General features: G+C 40.4%; 2 protein-coding genes across 7 annotated transcripts in view; one reads left to right on the plus strand and one right to left on the minus strand.

The window, feature by feature from the left end:
* phc2b (polyhomeotic homolog 2b (Drosophila)) overlaps positions 1–20,544 on the minus strand; it is a 160,159-nt gene that overhangs the window by 7,076 nt on the left and 132,539 nt on the right. The window lies entirely within an intron of this gene.
* anks1ab (ankyrin repeat and sterile alpha motif domain containing 1Ab) overlaps positions 16,590–20,544 on the plus strand; it is a 96,022-nt gene continuing 92,067 nt past the window's right edge. For all 6 annotated transcript variants that reach the window (XM_057844925.1, XM_057844928.1, XM_057844927.1 and 3 more), the window contains exon 1: positions 16,590–16,919. In XM_057844925.1, coding sequence (XP_057700908.1) covers positions 16,662–16,919 — 258 coding nt within the window. In that variant the 5' untranslated portion in view covers positions 16,590–16,661. The remainder of the gene's footprint in view (positions 16,920–20,544) is intronic.

Raw genomic sequence — 20,544 nt, forward strand, 5'->3', positions numbered from 1 at the left:
TTTCCCATCATAATAAAAGTTTACCTCTTCTATTTTGTAATGTATTCGAAATTCAAATAATTATTGGGTTAAAAGCATCCTTGAACAGCTTTGAGTCTGCACATGGACACGATTCCACTCACATCCTCTAGATCAGGGGTGTCCAAACTTTTTGCAAAGGGGGCCAGATTTGGTGTGGTAAAAATGTGGGGGGCCGACCTTGGCTGACATCCTTTACATAGAACAATATATTTAAGCAAATTTTAGCAAGCCATTCTGTGTGTCATATTTGCTTTTTTATTTTTTATTTTAGTTAATAAATTCAACAATCTCGCAACTAGCCTTTGTAGCGTTCTCTTTCGATTCTCGGGCTCTTTGGAAATACTGCTGCTGTGAAATTAAACTAGCCTCAAGTTACTTCAATTTCTCGCTATGTATCTTCCCGGTAATCTTGTCGTACAGGTCAGCGTGTCTTGTTTGGTAATATCGCCTCACATTGAGCTCTTTAAAAACAGCGACTGTCTCTTTGTAAATTAGGCAGACACAGTTGTTGTTGTTGTATTTTAGTATAGAAATAGTCCAATTTCCACCTATCAATGAAGCGTCAGCCAACTTTTTTTTTGTTAATTGTCGCCATTTTAGAAAATTAGGAGTAAAGTGTCACATGGGGTAATGTTGCTTAGAGTGCTGCTGCCTTTTAGTGGGTAAATGAGGAGCAGCATTTAGTGTGTAAGATACTTCATATGCTGGTAGCAGTACTGCTGACCAATTTATTAAGTCTAGGTGCGGACGTTATTGATTTTATGACAGAAGCTGGGGGCCTGATGAAATTTGACCACAGGCCGCATTTGGCCCCCGGACTTTGGACATGTCTGCTCTAGATATAAGTAACATGCACATTAGCAGCTTGTCCATCCATCTGTCCGTCCGTCCATCTATCCATCCATCATCTACCGCTTATTTAGGGGTCAGGTCACGGAGGCCGCGGCTTCAGCAGGGTCGCCCAGACTTCCCTCTCCCCTGCCACTTCAACCAGCTCCCGTGGCGGGATCCCACGGCATTCCCAGGCCAGCTGAGAGACGTAGTCTCTCCAGCGTGTCCTGGGTCGTCCCCGGACGACCTCCAGGAGGCATTGGAACCAGATGCCCGAACCACCTCAACTGGCTCCCCTCCCAGATGACCGAGCTTTTCACCCTCTCTCTTAGAGCCCGGACACCGTGCGGAGGAAACTCATTTCGGACACTGGCATCCACGATCTTGTTCTTTCGGTCACGACCCACAGCTCGTGATCAGAGGTGAGGGTACAAACGTAGATCGACTGGTAAATCAAGAGCTTCACCTTTTGGCTCAGCTCCTTCTTCAGAACTACGGACCGGTGCAGAGTCCGCATCACTGCAGATGCTGCACCGATCCACCTGTCCATCTCCCGTTCCCTCCTACCCTCACTCGTGAACAAGACCCCAAGATACTTGAACTCCTCCACTTGGGGCAGGATCTCATCCCCAACCCGGAGAGGGCACGCCACCCTTTTCGGACTGAGGATCATGGTCTCGGATTTGGAGGTGCTGATCTTCATCCCAACTGCTTCACACTAGGCTGCAAATTGCTCCAGTGAGAGTTGGAGGTCACGGTATGATGAAGCCAACAGCACCACATCATCTGCAAAAAGCAGAGATGCAATGCTGAGGCCACCAAATCGGACCCCCTCAACGCTTCGGCTGTGCCTAGAAATTTTGTCCATAAAAGTTATGAACAGAATCAGTGACAAAGGGCAGTCTTGGCGGAGTCCAACCCTCACTGGGAACGAATCTGACTTACTGCCGACAATGCGGACCAAATTCTGACACCGGTCGTACAGGGACCGAACAGCCCTTACCAAGGGGCACGGTACCCCGTACTCCCAAATCACCCCCCACAGGACACGGTCGAACGCATTCTCCAAACACATGTAAACAGGTTGGGCGAACTCCCATGCACCCTTGAGTATCCAGCCGAGGGTTTACAGCTGGTCCAAGGCCGGGACGAAAACCACACTGCTCCTCCTGAATCAGAGATTCGACTTCCTGATGGACCCTCTTCTACAGTACCCCTGAATAGACTATTAAATTTAATTATTTTTGGGAAGGGAGGGGGGGTACACAAGCTGCTAAGTCTATTAGCAACTTGTGTACCCCCCCAAAAAATAATTCAAACCACACTAAGTACATTATAAATTGGAAAACTTTCCGCATCCATGGTAACAAACAGAGTGGCTATTTGAGTGCTCTTTGGCTTTTGAGCCAAGCGTCTTAAAAATACAACCTGCATAAAAAGTGAAGGTCTATTTTTAAGGGGCATTCTTTTAGCCCTGAAAACTGGGTTTAAGATAGGAAGCCTAAAAGCCTGAGAGCTAGCTAGACGCAGACCGAGACGCATTATTAAGACAACAAAATTTGATGTGAGAAGACTCAAGTATTTCGTTTTTTCAAGTTTCAACCCGACATAAATTACCGTGGTACATAACATACTGTATGAGCTATAATGACACACTGCTGAAAAAACTTTTAACTTTAGTTTTTTTTGTTTGTTTTTTTAAATCGTAGAGGGTCAATTCCAGGCCGGAGGCATCGAGATCTGTCAGAGAGTGTTGTTGTCATCCTCCTCTGCTGATGGCGCAATGGGAAACATGGAGCAGTGCCCAGTCTCTTCACTGACACATGCAGTTGCCCAACACATGTACTACACATACATACATGAGCATTTACACACATGCCCGGTCGCCTGATTCTCTACGCCGTGCTTAATTTATCTTCTCATGATCTCCAGAGTAAATGTGTTGTATAAATAACCCGTTGATTTATAGAGATTATTTCATTGCCTGCCATTGACGGTGAAGGACGTTGAATCCATTTCGACTGGGAGGTGATGGCTGCATCAATCATTTGTGAAGCTGAATGTGTCATTGAAAATGAGTGGGGCCAGGGATGGGGATTTTTCTAATCAAATTTTGGCTGGGAAAAAAAATGAGAGTACAGGGCCTACAGTCAAGTATGGTGGGAGTTCATTGATGTTTTGGGGCTGTTTTGCGGACTCTAGCGCTGGGTGCTTTAGCAGCGTCCAAGGAGTCATTAAATCTGGAGAATATCAAAATATTTGGGGCCACAATGTAGCAATAAAATCAACTTACAAGATATATGCTTGGTTAGTAGCTTAGCCCATGCTCATAAATACGGGCATCCCAGGGATGTGTGCTCACATGTGTGAGCGCGCATGGTTTTCTGTGGAGACGTAGATGCCGATTTTTGCATTCCATGCAGATATCTAATTTAATGCCAAGTTTTTCCAGTCACTCACACCCTTGTGAAACGAATCCTCACCGTGGTGAATTTGAAAAGGGCAGGCAAAACAGGAGACGGCATCCTTTTTGACTGAATATTCCAGTCAGGAATATTTCTAATCATATATTGAAAATAGGGGTGTGACAAAATATCGAAATGGTGATATATTGTGATTAGGGATGTCCCGATCCAGGTTTTTGCACTTCCGATCCGGTATCGATATTGTTTTGCACTTCCGATCCGATACCGGCCGATACCGATACCGGCCTATCTGAGCATGTCTTAAAGTTTAAAGTTATTTAGCCTCCTTACTTAGTTGTCAGACTCATGTTGAAAAAGGCTTTAGTACTCTTCATAACAACTAGCCAGCTGAATTAGGTGAGTTTGAATAACACAACGGTTGGTAACAAGAAACTGACCTGTTTATTCAGTGACAAACACAAAACATTATAAATAACAAACAGAAATGGCATGATAATGGCATGACGTGCAAATAATATTGTAAACTGTCTTAAAAAAGCAAAACACACAAACAACCTCAGTGGAAAATCCCACAAACCTCCCAAGCTATTAGATGCTTTTAATGTTTCGTGCATTAGTTACAAAAATTGTATAAAAAGCCTCTCAGGTTTAAATAAACGACTATTTCAGTATCAAGTTAACATTTTAAAACAGTAAATAAAATACTCAAGTCCCCATTCTGTATCAGCAAATTTAAACTACATTCAATTCATTTAATTTTGCGAATCAACTGTTAAAGTTGTTAAAATTTCTCCCGTTATTCCATAATTTCCCTTCTGTCTACTTTCGACATGTGAAAGTTTTAAAACTGTTTTGAAGATAGATTCAAGTCATGATTTTGCCAATTTAGGAGTACTCAGATAAAAAGTTAATTAGGTTCGCTTGGAAGGTTCACAACAGCCTACTAGGGAAGTCTCCTGCTTTAAGATGGCGGCTGTTTACTAACGCAACTAGTTTTCAATACTTCACTGTTGCTAACACCGTCAAATCTGTCATTTTGCATCTAGTTCTATATACATATGATACCTTTTATCTACAGTAAAACGATGTTGACGTAGTTTGTAGCGGCTGTCAGCAGTAGTCAGGTATTCTTGTGTTTTTTATCCAGCGGCATGAGTTGAGCTAAAGTCATGAGTTGAGCATTGGCGTTACCCATGTCTATGACAAGCATGATGTTTACTCTCAGGACGCAATGCGGTCCATTTCTCATTGCGTCCCGAAGACCGCGCTGTGTATTAGTTCCGCTTCACTTGAGATATTTCAGTAATCGGAATTTGGATGTTTGTGAATCGTTCTCGAGTCTTCCACGGCCGAATCGCTTAAGGATGTAATGACGGCTGGGCATGTTGTACCGTGGTTCTAAGTGTTGGATGGTGCGCCTTTACTCACGAGAGATGGCTGGTCATCCAGAATGAATTCTTCGGCAATGACTCTTGTTATTCCCTGGGCTTTGGGACTGTCAAGTGCCACTTTGTCACGCATAGCAAAAGTTTCTGCCAATGTTAGTTGCGTAGGACCTTTCTTTTTGTCTTTGGTTTTCTTAACATACTACTCATATTGTTTGTGGTGGTATTTCGCTAAATGCTTAATTAGGTTGGCTGTATTAAAACTTCTTACAGCTTTACCACCACGTTTGACTTTATTGTGGCATATGTTGCACTCTGCCTCTTCGTCTTTATCGTCCTTTAAGGTGAAATGATCCCACACAGCTGACATTTTTACCGATAAAGTCTCTCGGTAAATTGGGAGACGGTAATGTAAATGTAGTGTGTTGAAGGTGTGCTGTAAAATGCGTACTGGATCTTAGGGAAACCGAAGCAAAAACTGGAATGGATTATGTAAAACGGTGCGCTGGAAAACCCGGACCGGAAAAAAAAAAAAAAAAAAACTGGATCAGAATTTTTCCGTGTTGGCCGATCCGATACCGATGTGCATTTTTTTGCCCGTATCGGCGTCCGATCCGATCCAAATATCGGATCGGGACATCTCTAATCGTGATACTTTGTATCCCAAAAGGTTATCGATATGCTCCTGCCAAGAATCGAGATATCGTTTTAAAAAGGTGTCAATGTCGAAAAAAATGAATAAAAAAGGAACCAACAAGTTGCTACCAAAATAGTGTCTCAGTTAACTGTATGGCTGCATTGACGGTGCACAACGCCCAATCCATTTAGACTCGGAACGTTCATTCATTCGAAACCAGAGCATTCACAGTCATTCTGTCCGATTTTCAGGGCATTTACAGGTCACTTGCGGTTCATTTCAGGGTATTTACAGGTCATTTCCTGTTGAGTTTGAGTCACTGCCTATTCATTTGGGTGATTCCCAGGTCACTTTCTGTTCTGTAACTCAAAATAAACAGGAAGTGACCCATAAAATACCCCAAAATCAACAGGAAGTAACTGAACATCAACAGGTAAATGGCCTTAAAGGGCCCAAAATTACCTCATTGCCTGGCATTGGCTGCCACTGACGGCCATAGACGTTCAATCCGTTTGAAGTGGGAGGGATGGCAGTGAACGAACGAATTTTCATTCGCTGCCATCCTCCCAGTTCAAATGGATTGGACGTCTACTAGTGATAAACTCATTCCAATTCACGGCAGAAGCTTGTTTTCTGTTTATCAGTTGTTTGTAGTACATCCTAGAATGATTTCCTGACCAAAGTATCGATAATCGTATTGCCATATCGTCAGATCATCGTTATCGCGAGCTTTGTATTGCAAATCGTATCGTATCGCGAGGTACCAAGAGGTTCCCACTCCTAATTGAAAATGAGCGTTCTTTTTTGTTTCCCATTATTTTTTTAGGGGAATTCTAAATCATGCTACTTAGGACAGCTATGCTTTTGGCCAAGGAGGTCGTCCATTGAATATGGTACGCACCGTTGTGGCTCTGTTGTACAGTTAGTGTCTTTAGTGGGACAAACTGAAACTCCGCTCCCCATTTTGGTGGTGCTCTCCGGCATTTCATGGTCCAAATCTTAAATCCTTGGTTCTCGCTCAGTAGTTGTTGTCGCTTTTAAAAGCTTAGGTTTGAAAAAATTACGTATAACCATCTTGTTTCTTCTGTCCTCAGTTAGTTTTGGTTAAGCAAAGCAAATGATCATCTCTAAAGTGCTAGTTACATGATGTTTGAAAATGACTTTCGACCCATTATAAAACATTTTACCGGCAAAGTCTTAATTTTAAATTCCTATATTGGAAAGTTAATTACATGCAATGACATTTTCGACCACCAGGGCGGGCTATTGCCACCCGGCCCCCCTTTAAATCTGCGTAAGGTGATCCAGCAGGACAATGACCCAACACATGCCGGGGCCTCCGCCCTTCCTTCCTGAGACCTGCCTCACCCGAGGCAGGTGAAGAGAGTTTGCCTGATTAGAGATCAGACATTAGACGGATGGAATGGCCACAGCTGAGGGCGATTGTCATCAGCCAGCTTTAAAAGCCCAGCAGACGCACCACCACGTCGCTTGATCAACATCTGGTTTCCCCATTTGTTTCTCGCATCCCTAGTATATGCCTACTGTATATTGATTTTGACCACCGGCTCGTAATCAGTGTTATTAATCTTACTTTAAAAAAGTAATTAGTTACAGTTACAAATTACTTCACCGAAAAACGAATTCAGTTAATAACTCAGTTACCTCTTTGTAAGAGTAATTAGTTACTGTCACGGAAAACGCGGGAAGGCAGGTGATGTGGACCCAAATGCAGGGAAACAAAAACGCAGCAAGGCAGGTGGCGGTGAACTCAAAAAAGATTTTAATAATAACTAATAAAAACACAAAGTACAACCAAAAGGACTGGGGATCAAAAGGCAATGTTCAAACAAAACTTACTTAATTGGAGGGACTGGTACACGAGGGCTTGGACAAGACTTGACATCGACACTGGCAATGACGCAACAAGGAGTGAACAGAAACTTAACGGTTAACTAAGTTTATATACACACAGAGACAAGGGGTAACGAGACAACGAGGAACAGATAGGTGACACAGGAGGATGCAGGCTGGAGGATACACGAGGAGCAGGCTAAACAGGTGAAATCAATGGGCAATCACAGGGACACACTAGGAGGAAGGCAACACAGTTACTCGGCAAAGTGGTGCTACTTTTCATGTTCTACACATTATTACATGATCCATTCTATAACGTCTTTCACATCAAATGTTCATATTAACTGACTGAATATCATTCAAAAAAAAACAAAAAAAACATAGGTCACACTTTTTAAATTTCTTTTCTAAACTTTCATCTATATAAGAGTGTAATGGCATACCAACTTTAACTTTCAAATGCTGTGAGAAAAAACCTTGACCCATGTACCGAGGTACGGACTGAACCGTGACTTGTGTTTACCATCACACCCCTAATATATATAGATATATGGTATTTTCAATATGCAGGTGAGGCTTTGAATCTCTTCCGGAGCTTTGCTTTGCGAAGCATTTCCACAACTAAGGAATGTGAGTTACCTTCTTTAAAATCTTTAGTTAGCATGACTAATAGGAAGTTTTTTTTTTATTTTTTTAACAGTGTACAAAAATACAATAATATTCTTCTGAGAGTCCACGCAGAGCAAACTATCATAAAAAATCGAGAACAGACCGTTATACTTATGAAGATGTTTTAAAACACACAACCCCTTTGCAACTCCCCGTGTGAATTGTTTTTTCCACTTCCTGTTCGAAGCAGTGGCGGCAGTGTGGCGTGCGTGGCGAATGTTCATGAGTCACGGCTTTCTTTCCCCCTGGAGGATCATCAGCCAGCTCCTTCATGTTTGTACTTAAAGGACGTCGCTCCTAACGGGCCGTGAAGACGTGATGCTGGTAAACCAGGGGTGTTCAGACTATGGCCTGGGGTGGGGTTGTCACTGCTCAATCCTGGGTTGTTTCCTTCTGATGCAGTGTTCTTGGAGGGTGTTGAGGGTGTTCATTCATTTTCCGTGTCGCTTATTCACCGGCATGCAAGCTTCAGGAGGAACATCTGATAAGTCTGATAAATCTGAGAACACCTGCAGGATGATCATCAATCTGGACAGTGCTTTCACGTGTTTCACTGTATACCCTAATCATATGTAAAGCACACAACAGCTCTGGATTCTAACTATCTCCATTATAATATTGGAATAAGTTGGATCACACAATAGTTTACCGTGAAGATCTGCAATCATTTTTTGACATCAAACACTCCCCTGCTCCATCACTAGAACATGAGAGTGCTGTCACTCGCGAACTTAACACATGAATGCTACTCATTTCATTTCGTGTTTTCTGTTCATTTTGCTTTTGTTGCTCGTTGTGTGAAATATCGACAGGGCTGTCCTACTGATTATTGTTCTGCTCGGGTTCCGTTTGGAAGGGCAGAACCGATGACATGTTTATGTAGTTAAAGTGTGACACTGTGAAAGTGGTCCTGTGACGTCGCCGCCCTGAGTGCATTGTTGTTAACAACAATGGCGAGTGTCTCAAGAGTGACTTGATCGAAGATTCAAGGTAATTACGTATTATTAAAAATATCCCCATGCATGCACTTTGAAAAATTGTGAAAAACATACATGGAAAAAATTTGCGTAACTTTAGCATGAAATAATTACCTAAAATGAATGAAAACTGCCCTTTTTTTTTTTTGCTTTTAACCAAGAATCTAGACTGTTCTATTTTAATATCTATCAAAATTCCGGGATGTATGCATTTATTTACAAGAATTTTCCACTCAAAAAGCTCTTTGTTTTGTGATGGCCGCCACGTTGGATTACACAATAGCGTAATTTTAGCTTGAAAAATTTACGTAAAATTAATGATAACTGCCCGGTTTTTGCGTTTAACCAAGAATCTAGACTGTTCTATGTTCTTATCTGTAGAAATTCCAGGATATACACATTTGTTTACAAGAATTTTCAACTTAAAAATCTCTTTGTTTTGTGATGGCTGCCATGTTGTATCCATACACAGTAGTGTAACTTTACAGTCAAATGATCACGTAATATTGGCCAACTGCCCGTTTTTTTGACAAAAGAAGTAGTAATTCAGACATTCCTGCGTATTTTTTTTTTTTTTAAATCCCCTTTTATGTGTTTTATTTTATGTAACATTTCCATCTAAAAACGGATTAAGATGTGATTGGAAACAGAAAAATGCAAATTTTGCTTTTGTTGAGTAAAATTAAGATGATTCTGCAAATGTTCATCAAGTATTAAGTTTCTGATGTGAAAACAGTGATTTATTAGCTGTTGAAAACTTAATACACTAAATAAAATCTTCAGTTGCTATTTTGAGCAAAAACCTATATGATACTGTATGTTAAAAATTACTATTGATCTTGAAAATATAGGTGATTATCCCTCCATTTGGTGATTTGTGTACATCTAGTGTAAATTTTGAGAATTTTATACCCATTTTAAGTTTTGTTATACTTGAATAAAAAATAATTAGTCAGGATTTTATTGGGGAACAACTTTGAATGTGTTGATGTCCCTGCTCACGGAGACTCAAATATGCCTAAGGGAGGTGCCTGTTTTGGTTTTAGGTCGCTAGCGGCTTTGGTTTTGAGCCCGAGCCCCGTCAACTAATCGTGAAGTCTATGGGCGACCTACTAGGTAAATTACTTTTATATATATTTAAAAAAAAAAAAAAACATTGAGAGGTTTTAATATCAAATTAATATAACTCGTACTAACATTTATCTTTTAAGAACTACATGTCTTTCTATCCGCGGTTCCCTTTAATGATTATGACGTGTCATATCAATGATTATGACAATCATATGACAGTCATAAAAAGCAATCAAATAATTGTTACCGATGTTATTAGTACATCATATTTGTTTTTAAAGTCTTATTTCATTTGCAGTAGCAGCTAAAAAGTTAATAAGGAAGTGACCCAAAATTAACAGGAAGTACTGAGAAAATCTAAATGAAGTAACCTACAGTGTATCACAAAAGTGATTACACCCCTCGCATTTCTGCGGATATTTAAGTACCGGTATATCTTTTCATGGGACAACACTGACAAAATGACATTTTGACACAATGAAAAGTAGTCTGTGTGCAGCTTATATAATAGAAATAATTTATTTTCCCCTCAAAATTACTCAAAATATAGCCATTAATATCCAAACCCCTGGCAACAAAAGTGAGTACAACGCATGGGAACTACGTACATCCCTAAATGTCCCAATTGAGTACTGCTTGTCATTTTCCCTCCAAAATCTCATGTGACGCGTTACAGGAGTGCTGTCAGCATTGTTGCAGAGATTGAAGAGGTGGTGGTGGTGGTGGGGGGTCATTCCCACCACCATGCTTGACTGTAGGCATGACACACTTTGTACTCCTCACCTGGTCGCTGCCACACATGCTTGAGACCATAGGAACCAAACAAATTAAACTTTGTCTCATCAGACCATAGGACATGGTTCCAGTAATCCATGTACTTTGTTGACATGTCTTCAGCAAACTGTTTGCGGGCTTTCTTGTGTACCGTCTTCAGTAGAGGCTTCCTCCTGAGGTGACAGCCATGCACACCAATTTGATGTAGAGTACGGCGTATGGTCTGAGCACTAACAGGCTTACCCCCCACCTCTTCAATCTCTGCAGCTATGCTGGCAGCACTCCTGTAACGAGTCACATGACATTTTGGAGGGAAAATGACAAGCAGTACTCAATATGGACATTTAGGGATGTACTGTACGTAGTTCCCATGCGGTGTACTCACTTTTGTTGCCTGGGGTTTAGGTTATTAATGGCTATATTTTGAGTTATTTTGAGGGGAAAATAAATTAACTCTATTATATAAACTGCACACGGACTACTTTTCATTGTGTCAAATTGTCCTTTTGTCAGTGTTGTCCCATGAAAAGATATACTTAAATATCTGCAGAAATGCGAGGGGTGTACTCACTTTTGTGATACACTGTTTGTGAGAGCAAAGCATCCCTCCATTTTCTAGTTGCTTCATAAATACTGTAGGTTTTAATGTATTTAGTACATTTTACAAGATGCTCCTTGCATTTTTCTCAAAATTGCAGCTGTTGGTAAAAAGTTTGATTATTAAAAAAAAAATTGTGGGCACATCCAAATCCCCGTCACGGAGATCATCAGACGTGCTCTTCTTAGCTGGCTTTCATTAGATGTGGCGTTTGTTTTTCGCCGGCTCAGCACTATTCGTGCCAGAGTGAATCCTCCGACCCCCCCTGCTCCCCCCACACAGTTCGCCTCCGCCCACCCCATGGGAGCGGAGGGTCATCTTCTCTGTCATGGCCACAAGAGATGCGAGGTGAGCAATGCGGAGGAGCTTGGCTGATTGAGGGCACGGGCGCCGAGGCGTACTGTGCACGGAGATGGCGGCTCGTCATGAGCGCATCAGCGCCGAGATGAAGAGAAGGAGGGGGACGAGGTCGTCATGGTGACACTGCCCTGAGAGCAACGCTTCATTGTTGTGGTAGATTAATTGCTCTTAGTTAGCCACGTTAAAGAAATACAACAGAAATGAAAACAAAACAGGAAATTAAAGTCTTCTCTCAGTGAAGTACCTGCACTTGCTGCAGATGACAAGGCACTGCACTCGTCAAAATGAGTCTTTTTGACCTATATTAACCCAAATTTGGTTATTTTTTTTCACCCAATTGATTTTTAAAGTACTTTATACTCAGTGTTGTTAATCTTACTTTAAAAAAGTATTTAATTACAGTTACAAATTACTTTTCCCAAAAAGTAATTGCGTTAGTAACTCAGTTACCTGAATGTAAGAGTAGTTACTTGGCAAAGTAACTGGTGATAATTTTCATGTTTTTTTTTCTCCCCAAAAATTAAATAAATAAATAAATAAATAAATAAATAAATGGGTCACACAATGTGAAGTTTAAATGTTTTTTTTGTGACATTTGGCCCTAGCCCAATTCTTTACCCTAAACTTAACTAGACACAGGGGTATTGCGGATATTGCGATAACTAGATAGTAACCTTTGCTTTGTGTGGAAGTCATTTTGAATCATTGTCATCATTGTGAATCGACCGTTAAAGTTGTTAAAATTGCTCCCATTATTGCATTGGTTCTGTCAACTTTTGACATGTGTAAGATTTAAAACTATTTCATCATTTAAAGATAGATTTAAGTCAAGATTTTGCCGATTTAGGAGCATTTTAGATAAAAAGTTACTCAGGTTCACGAGGAAGGGTCTCTACAACAGAGCCTTCCTGAGAAATCTACTGCTTTAAGATGGCGGCTGTTTACTAACGCATCTAGTTCTTTATTATACATGTTGCTAATGCAGCCGTATCTGTCATTTGCATCTAGTTCAGTATATATGTGATATCTACTGAAGCATCATGTGGGCGTAGTTTGGAGGCTATCGGCTATAGTCAGGTATTATTGGAGCCACCTAGCATAGTAGCATCGCGTTTGCAACGGCGTCACCCTCCCTTGCCTTCTCCCCACTCCTGCTCTGCTCTCTCGTCTCCGTGAGTCCGTCTTTCTCAGACTTTCCTCGCGTCAGTCAACCAACATAGTAACGCACGCCTTTCCTGCCTCAGTAAAGGTAACGGCGTTGCCAAGATGAGAAAAGTAATTAATTAGATTACTCACTACTGAAGAAAATAACGCCGTTATATTCTAGCGCCGTTATTAACAACACTGTGTATACTTTTTTTCTTTGTAGTTTTAGCAATTTGGGTTATATTTTGAGGCTTGAGTTTGAGCGCCAGTCGAAAATCTAAGCTTACTCAAAATCTGAGTAACAATTCGTCTAAATGAAAAAAAAACTGGTCTTGGGATGAAATAACTTATTAACCCATTTATAGGGCACTTATTTAACTCATCAGCCGCCACTGACAGCGGTAGTCTTACAATCACTTTTGATTGGGAGGGTTGGCAGTGAACTTTCTAGCGCCGATGATATACAAATCGCATACCTGGGCTACCAGTGAACTAATTGTGGTAATACTGTCTTATTTATGAATGAAAAAAAAAAAAGTTTTTAATGTTTCTAAACGTGTTTTTAAAAATCTGTTTTATTTTATATAATTGTTTACATTTTTAAAATTAAAACAGAAAATATAGTGAAATGAAATGGTACTGAAACATGGGCATTTACTGGCAGTCCGCCCAGTTCAAATCAATATGATGTATATTGTTGACATTGGCAGGCAATGTATTAAATACCATGAAATAAAAAAATAAAAAATAAACAAATGAGTGTCATTGGGGTGGTGGGGGGCATAACCAGAGTGAATTTCTGTTATCATCCTTTTTAATTTTATTCTATTCATTCATCTTTTATGCCACTTATCCTCATGAGGGCCGCACCGATGCTGGAGCCTATCCCAGCTGACTACAGTAGGCGGGGTATATCCTAAATTGGTTGTCAATCAATGGTAGGGCACAACGAGACAAACAGTCATTCACGCACACACTCGTACCTAGGGACAATTTGGAGTGATCAATTAGCCTACCATGCATGTTTTTAGGATGTGGGAGGAAACTGGAGAGCACGTAGAAAATCCACGCAAGCTTTTTAATTTGATAAATTTTTAAAAACTAACATTGAATTAATATACAATTTTATTCATTAATGGAACAATACGATTTAGTTCATGTACAGTGCTAGCCAAAAGTACCTGTACCCCAGCAATTGTGTCAGATAATGCTCAATTTCTCCCAGAAAATTATTGCAATTACAAATGATTTGGTAGTAATATCTTCATTTATTTTGCTTGCAATGAAAAAACACAAAATAGAATGAAAAAAAAAAAAACATTATCATTTTACACAAAACTCCAAAAATGGGCCGGACAAAAGTACTGGCACACTCAGCCTAATACTTTGTAGCACAAACCTTTAGAAAAATATCTGTGAACAACCGCTTCCGGTATCCATTAATGAGATTGTTACAATGCTATGCTGAAATTTTAGACCATTCTTCTATGGCCAACTGCTCCAGGTCTCAGACTTGAAGGGTGCCTTCTCCAAACTGCCATTTTCAGATCCCTCCACAGGTGTTCTATGGGATTCAGGTCTGGACTAATTGCTGGCCACTTTAGAAGTCTCCAGTGCTTTCTCTCAAACCATTTACTTGTGCTTTTTTAAGTGTGTTTTGGGTCATTGTCCTGCTGGAAGACCCATGACCTCTGAGGGAGACCCAGCTTTCTCATACTGGGCCCTACATTATGCTGCATAATTTGTTGGCAGGCTTCAGACTTCATAATGCCATGCACATGGTCAAGCAATCCAGTGCCAGAGGTAGCAAAGCAACCCCAAAACATCATGTTTGACTGTAGGTACCGTGTTCATTTATTTGAAGGCCTCGTTTTTTCCCCCTCTAAATTCTATGTTGATGCCTATTCCCCAAAAGCTCTACTTTTGTCTAATCCAACCAGAGAACATTCTTCCAAAGCATTTTTGGATTTCTCAAGTAAGTTTTGGCAAACTCCAGCCTGGCTTTTTTATGTTTCTGGGTCAGAAGTGGGGTCTTCTTGGGTACCATAGAGTCCCCTTTCATTCAGACGCCGAAGGATATTTCCCGTTGACACTGTTGTACCCTCGGACTGCTGGACAGCTTGAACTTTTTTGGATGTTATTCAAGATTTTTTTATCCACCATCCGCACAGTCTTTCGTTGAAATCTCTCGTCAATTTTTCTTTTCCGTCCACATCTAGGGAGGTTAGCCACAGAGCCATGGGCTTTACACTTATTGATGACACTGCGTACGGTGGACACAGGACCATTGATGACACTGCGTACGGTGGACACAGGACCATTCAGGTCTTTGGAGATGGACTTGTAGCCTTGAGATTAGCCATGCTTCCTCACAATTTTGCTTTCCAAGTCCTCAGACAGTTCTTTGGTCTTCTTTCCTTTCTCCATGTTCAATGTGGTACACACAAGGACACAGGACAGAGGTTGAGTCAACTTTAATCCATTTTAATTGGGTGCAAGTGTGATTTAGTTATTGCCACCACCTGTTATGTGGCACAGGTAAGAAACAGGTGATTTTAATTACACAAATTAGAGAAGCATCACTTGATTTTTCAAAGAATGCCAATACTTTTGTCCGGCCCATTTTTGGAGTTTTCTATAAAATGATAATGATTTAATTTTTTTATTCCCATTCTCTTTTTTGTATTTTCATTGCAAACAAAATGAATGAAGATATTACTACCAAAGCATTTGTGACTGCAATCATTTTCTGGGAGAAATTGAGCATTATCTGACAGAATTGTAGGGGTGCCAATACTTTTGGCCAGCACTGTAGGCCACATTCGGATACCAAATGTTAAAATTGTGGCTTACGTGACCTAAAATGCAATGACCACATATTTGGATGCCAGGTCTTCTCCATGTAATTGTGTTTTTCCTTTTTTAATTACCAAAATAGTTGCTTGGCCTATAAAGAGTTAGGATTTCTACTTGGCAGCTTGGGGCAGATTGTTGCACCAAAAATTGGATGCCTTCCTCTTTGATCTCACACCAAACAGACACGCAGTAACAGTTGTGACATCACGTCTGTCCTTTGAAAATCAAGACGCTGGAGCATGACCTCCATTTCAAGTGTGTTTGACAGAAGCGGTCATTGAAGGCAAAGGAGGAATCCCGTATTCGGTCTGCACCAGTTACCCGATTATCAGATTGTCACTCCCAATGAGGACCAGGCTTTCGGGATTCTTGGGAGAGGACGTTTCCCGACAGCAGGAAAAGCTAACGAGGAGAGAGGAAGGGGTAAGTAAGTTATTCGGTTTTATAAGCTGTGCCTGATCTTGAACCCTTTTTTGGGTTCCCATTTAACTCATTGGCTGCCACTGAAAGCGCTAGATGTCTAATCCATTTTGACTGGGAGAGGCTGGTATTGTGTGAATGATCGCTGCCAGCCCTTCCAGAACGATGTTGCATTTTGAAGATGTCGAAGATGAGAAAGTGTTTATCCATCCTGGAGAGGAGTGAATTGCAGTCATCTGATCAAGAGAAAAATAGCGATTATGTCAGGCATGTGTAGATTTTAAGTTCTTCTCACTATTCGAAATTGTTTGGGTTTTGGTCAAGAGTTGGGTTGTTTAAGACTAGATCCGATGAAAGTTCATGAGAATCCTCTTGTCAAGTTTCCTCTTTGGAATGTTCCCCATCAATCTGGATGTGACTGAAGAACAAAAGTGTATTACTAAAAGGACAGTGTCAGCCTGAGGGATATGAGGGTAGGGCGGCAGGATACGAACAGTGGGTGGACCTTGTTGACTTCCACTCCCTTTCCTTCCACTTTACTCCACTTGACTTCATCTTTGTCTTCCAGTCTCACCGCTTACTGACAGATCCTTGATTTCTCTCTCGAAGAAGGAAGCGCCTTGACAAAGAACAATGTCACAGTGCACGGCGAACAAGGATTCCTCCGAAGGTCCCCGGATGGACGGGAAGGAGACTGGCGAAGTTTCGGCCGGTCTCACGCCGGCCACTGACAATCTGAGGCTAACCCGAAGTTTGTCCAAGTCGGATTCGGACTTGTTGGCGCCGCCGCTCGGAGAAGACGATGGAGGTCACGCTGCTCGGAGTGGATCCGTGTCCGAACGCAAGCCCCCCAAGGAGCGAATGCCGTCCTTTGCGTCGGAGTGGGACGAGGTAAATCCTTGAGCCGGCTTTGAGATGAAGACTAGCGGCGACTCGGGATTAGTGAGGGAACAGGGCAGGGCTGGCGTTTTGGAAAAGGAAGGAAGTCCTGCAGAAGTTGCCATGGCAACGCCTGCGGGCCGTCGCGCGGGCGTGCGAGCGTCTTGGTGTAGCGTCTAGGGCTAATTGGGCCTCTGCTGTCATGACACATCCACTCATCGTGTCATACCCGCTACCCTTTTTCACCAATGGTGGTGCTGGCGAGCACCGATGAAAATCAGACATCAGAGCAAAAGCAACAACCAGAAAATCTGATTTGTAGCACCATTGCATTCGGACAGAGGTTTGAAGCCTACGACCAGAAGGATTATAACTGAAAACGGATTGTCTTTCTTAGAAAATACACCTAAATTTACTATTTTTTAAAAAAATACTATGATTTTTTTTTTTTTAAATGTGATTTTTGAACTTTTAAATTTTTTTTCAAACATTACTGACTGAAATTTTACAAGCGATATTTTAATTATAAATAGCCTTATCAATGATTACAGATAAAATTATATCATAGCAACAAAAATATCTACTGTTATTACTGCAAAGTTTAGATTTGATGAAAACGATTACTATTTTTTTTTAGCATCTAAAAATTTGTAGATTTACTGATTTTTATTATCATTAATAATGACAATTTCTATTGTCGTTATTAATGATGAATAAAGCCTTAAACCATAAGTAAAGCATTAAACCTCAATGAAAATATGCAAAAAAAAATTGTTCAATAACAATTTATGACCAGTTAAACTATAATAATATCATTATTATTCTTTCCATAAAAGACATACAAGCAAACTTTTCGTACAACACAACAGCAACTATATATATTTTGCAATGTTTCTAAAATCATGAATCAATTAATATAATGTACCAATGATAATCATAATTTAAAAAGTAAAAAAAGAAAAAAAAAAAAAGTCAAATAATTAAATAAAATTACAACTATTAATTTTTCTCTGTTGGTATTATCAACTAATTGCCTGCCATTGACAACGATAAATGTCCAAATAATTTAAACTGCGAGTATGGGCTACGAATGTTCATGTTTCAGTGGTTCTGACGGCGTTAGACGTCCGATCCATTTTGACTGGGTGAGCTAAATCAGTGCGCTAATACAGTGATCCCTCGTTTTTGTGGTTAATGGGGAGCAGAACCCGCCGCGATAAGTGAAAAACTGCATAGTATCCTCCCACTGCCCACAATGAAAAATAAAAATATGTATTTATTCAGATTTAGCATTGGAAATAGGTACATATAAGACATGTTTTTCACTTTTTTCCCTCAAAGTATAATTAAAAAATCAAATGTAATAATTATGATACATCACTGTCCCACCGAATTATTTTTAAACAAGAATAAAGTAGAAAAATGTTTGTCTTTATTAAATGCTTCATTGAATGATCCACTCTAACGCTCAAGCTCAAGCTGCTCACTTACACACAATGAGTTGCCACAGCAACTGTTTAACAAGTAAAACGATGATTGACGCATGCGGCGGTTTGAAGCATTGGCTTCCAGGCATCTGTGGCAAGATCGAACATTAACGTCTGTCAACCATCATTAACTTTAATAAGCAACTCCAGTGCACTGCCTGACCAACAAAGAGCAGCATGAGGGAGGGTGAGACAACGTGATGGGCTCGGGACAGCTCATCTGTATTTATTTATTTATTAATTAAAAAAAAAAAAAAAATCCGCAATGGATTAAGGGCGCGAAGTTTGAAGCGTGAAGTAGCAAGGGATCATTGTATAGGTCAGCCACGTGAAACATTTAGGAATGAACTGATGATATTTCAACCATTGTAATTCATGCTACCGGTACTTGTAAAGAAAATGTCACAAACATAAAAGGTCTCCAAACTTCAACTCATAATTGGTTTGATATTTACAAGTGTCTTAAAATATCTCAATGCAAAACTATTCTAAAAGTCAAATTAAAATGATATATGAAGTCAACTAATAGGCCATCAATGCTTGTGTTTCAACACAATGAGCTCACGGCCACTCTTGAACGTCCACTTGACATTTGGCGGCCATGTTCAAGTTTGTGTTTGCGCACAAGTCGTCGTGTCATCACAGACCCTCGCTTATTCCCGGCCCCCCCATGTCTCCCCCTTCCTCACTGCCTCCCTGACACTAGTGTTTATTCAGGCCATGCTGGGTGGGGTGTCCTGTTCTCAAGGGCATCCTGTTGTTGCAGCTGCTCCCTGACTGTCTGATCGCGTGCCCGATTCATTCGCGCATAAAAGCTAAATATTTTCTGTGTATTAATATACACACACCCACAACAAATATAAACAGTTACATGGTGGGAACCAGCTTCCTACTGCAAGTACATGAAATACAAGTAAACAAATATAGAGTAGTGCTTTACAATACGAGTTTAGTCTGTCCAACTCATCGTTTCCGACTGAAATGAATTGAAATGCCATTGGTTACCCTAAAAATTTAAAATAAATTGTGACAGTAAAGTGGTTTTCCAGTATTGTACTTGTAAACTGTATTAATGACAAGACAATTTTAGGACTTAAAAAATGGGCTATACATATACAGTGCCCTCCATAATTATTGGCACCCCTGAAAAAGATGTGTTTTTAGCTTCTAATAATTTAAAATAAAATATTTATATTTTAAATAAATCTAATATTTTAAATATTTTAAATAGAAGCTCAATCTTGGTCTCATCTGACCAAAGCACACGGTCCCAGTTGAAGCCTGGGACCGTGTGTATTTTTGTGTGAGACCAAGATTGAGCTTTTTTGGCAACAAACACTCTAAGTGCGTCTGGCGTGCCACGAAAGATGCGCATGCTAAAAAGCACCTCATACCCACTGTGAAGTATGGGGGTGGGTCAGTGATGCTGTGGGGCTGTTTCGCTTCCAAAGGCCCTGGGAACCTTGTTAGCGTGCATGGCATCATGAATGCTTTGAAATACCAGGACATTTTAAATCCGAATCTGTTGCCCTCTGCCCGAAAGCTAAAGATGGGTCGCCACTGGGTCTTTCAGCAAGACAATGACCCTAAACATATGGCCAAATCTACACAGAAATGGTTCACCAGACACAAAATCAAGCTCCTCCCATGGCCATCTCAGTCCCCAGACCTTATTTTGTTGGCAAAAGCGGGTTGTACAAAGTATCAATACCAGGGGTGCTAATAATTGTGACACACATTATTTGATGTCAAATAATTTTTTCTTTATGTGGGATTTTTTCCCCACTGAATGAATGCACTTGTATTGAAGGTTGGATTTTTCTCTTTTTTTCCCTCAAGGTCCCATATTATTTGAATAAAAAAATATTAGAAGCTAAAAAACACATCTTTTTCGGGGGTGCCAATAATTATGGAGGGCACTGTATACGTAGTACTGTATTTTTGGACTATAAATGGGACCAGCCCCGCCAAAATGAAGATGGCAAAAACACACGAGTCAGATTTTTTGAAGGAAACAACAACAAACATTATAATATTGATAGTTATTCTGATAACAATAGACTAAACATGAAAAAAATAATTGTTTACCAAACCCTCGATCTCACTCCAAAATCACTACTAAATCCATGAAAGTCTTATTCTTCAGTATG

The sequence above is a fragment of the Corythoichthys intestinalis genome, chromosome 9 (genome assembly GCF_030265065.1).
Source record: "Corythoichthys intestinalis isolate RoL2023-P3 chromosome 9, ASM3026506v1, whole genome shotgun sequence".
NCBI lineage: Eukaryota > Metazoa > Chordata > Actinopteri > Syngnathiformes > Syngnathidae > Corythoichthys > Corythoichthys intestinalis.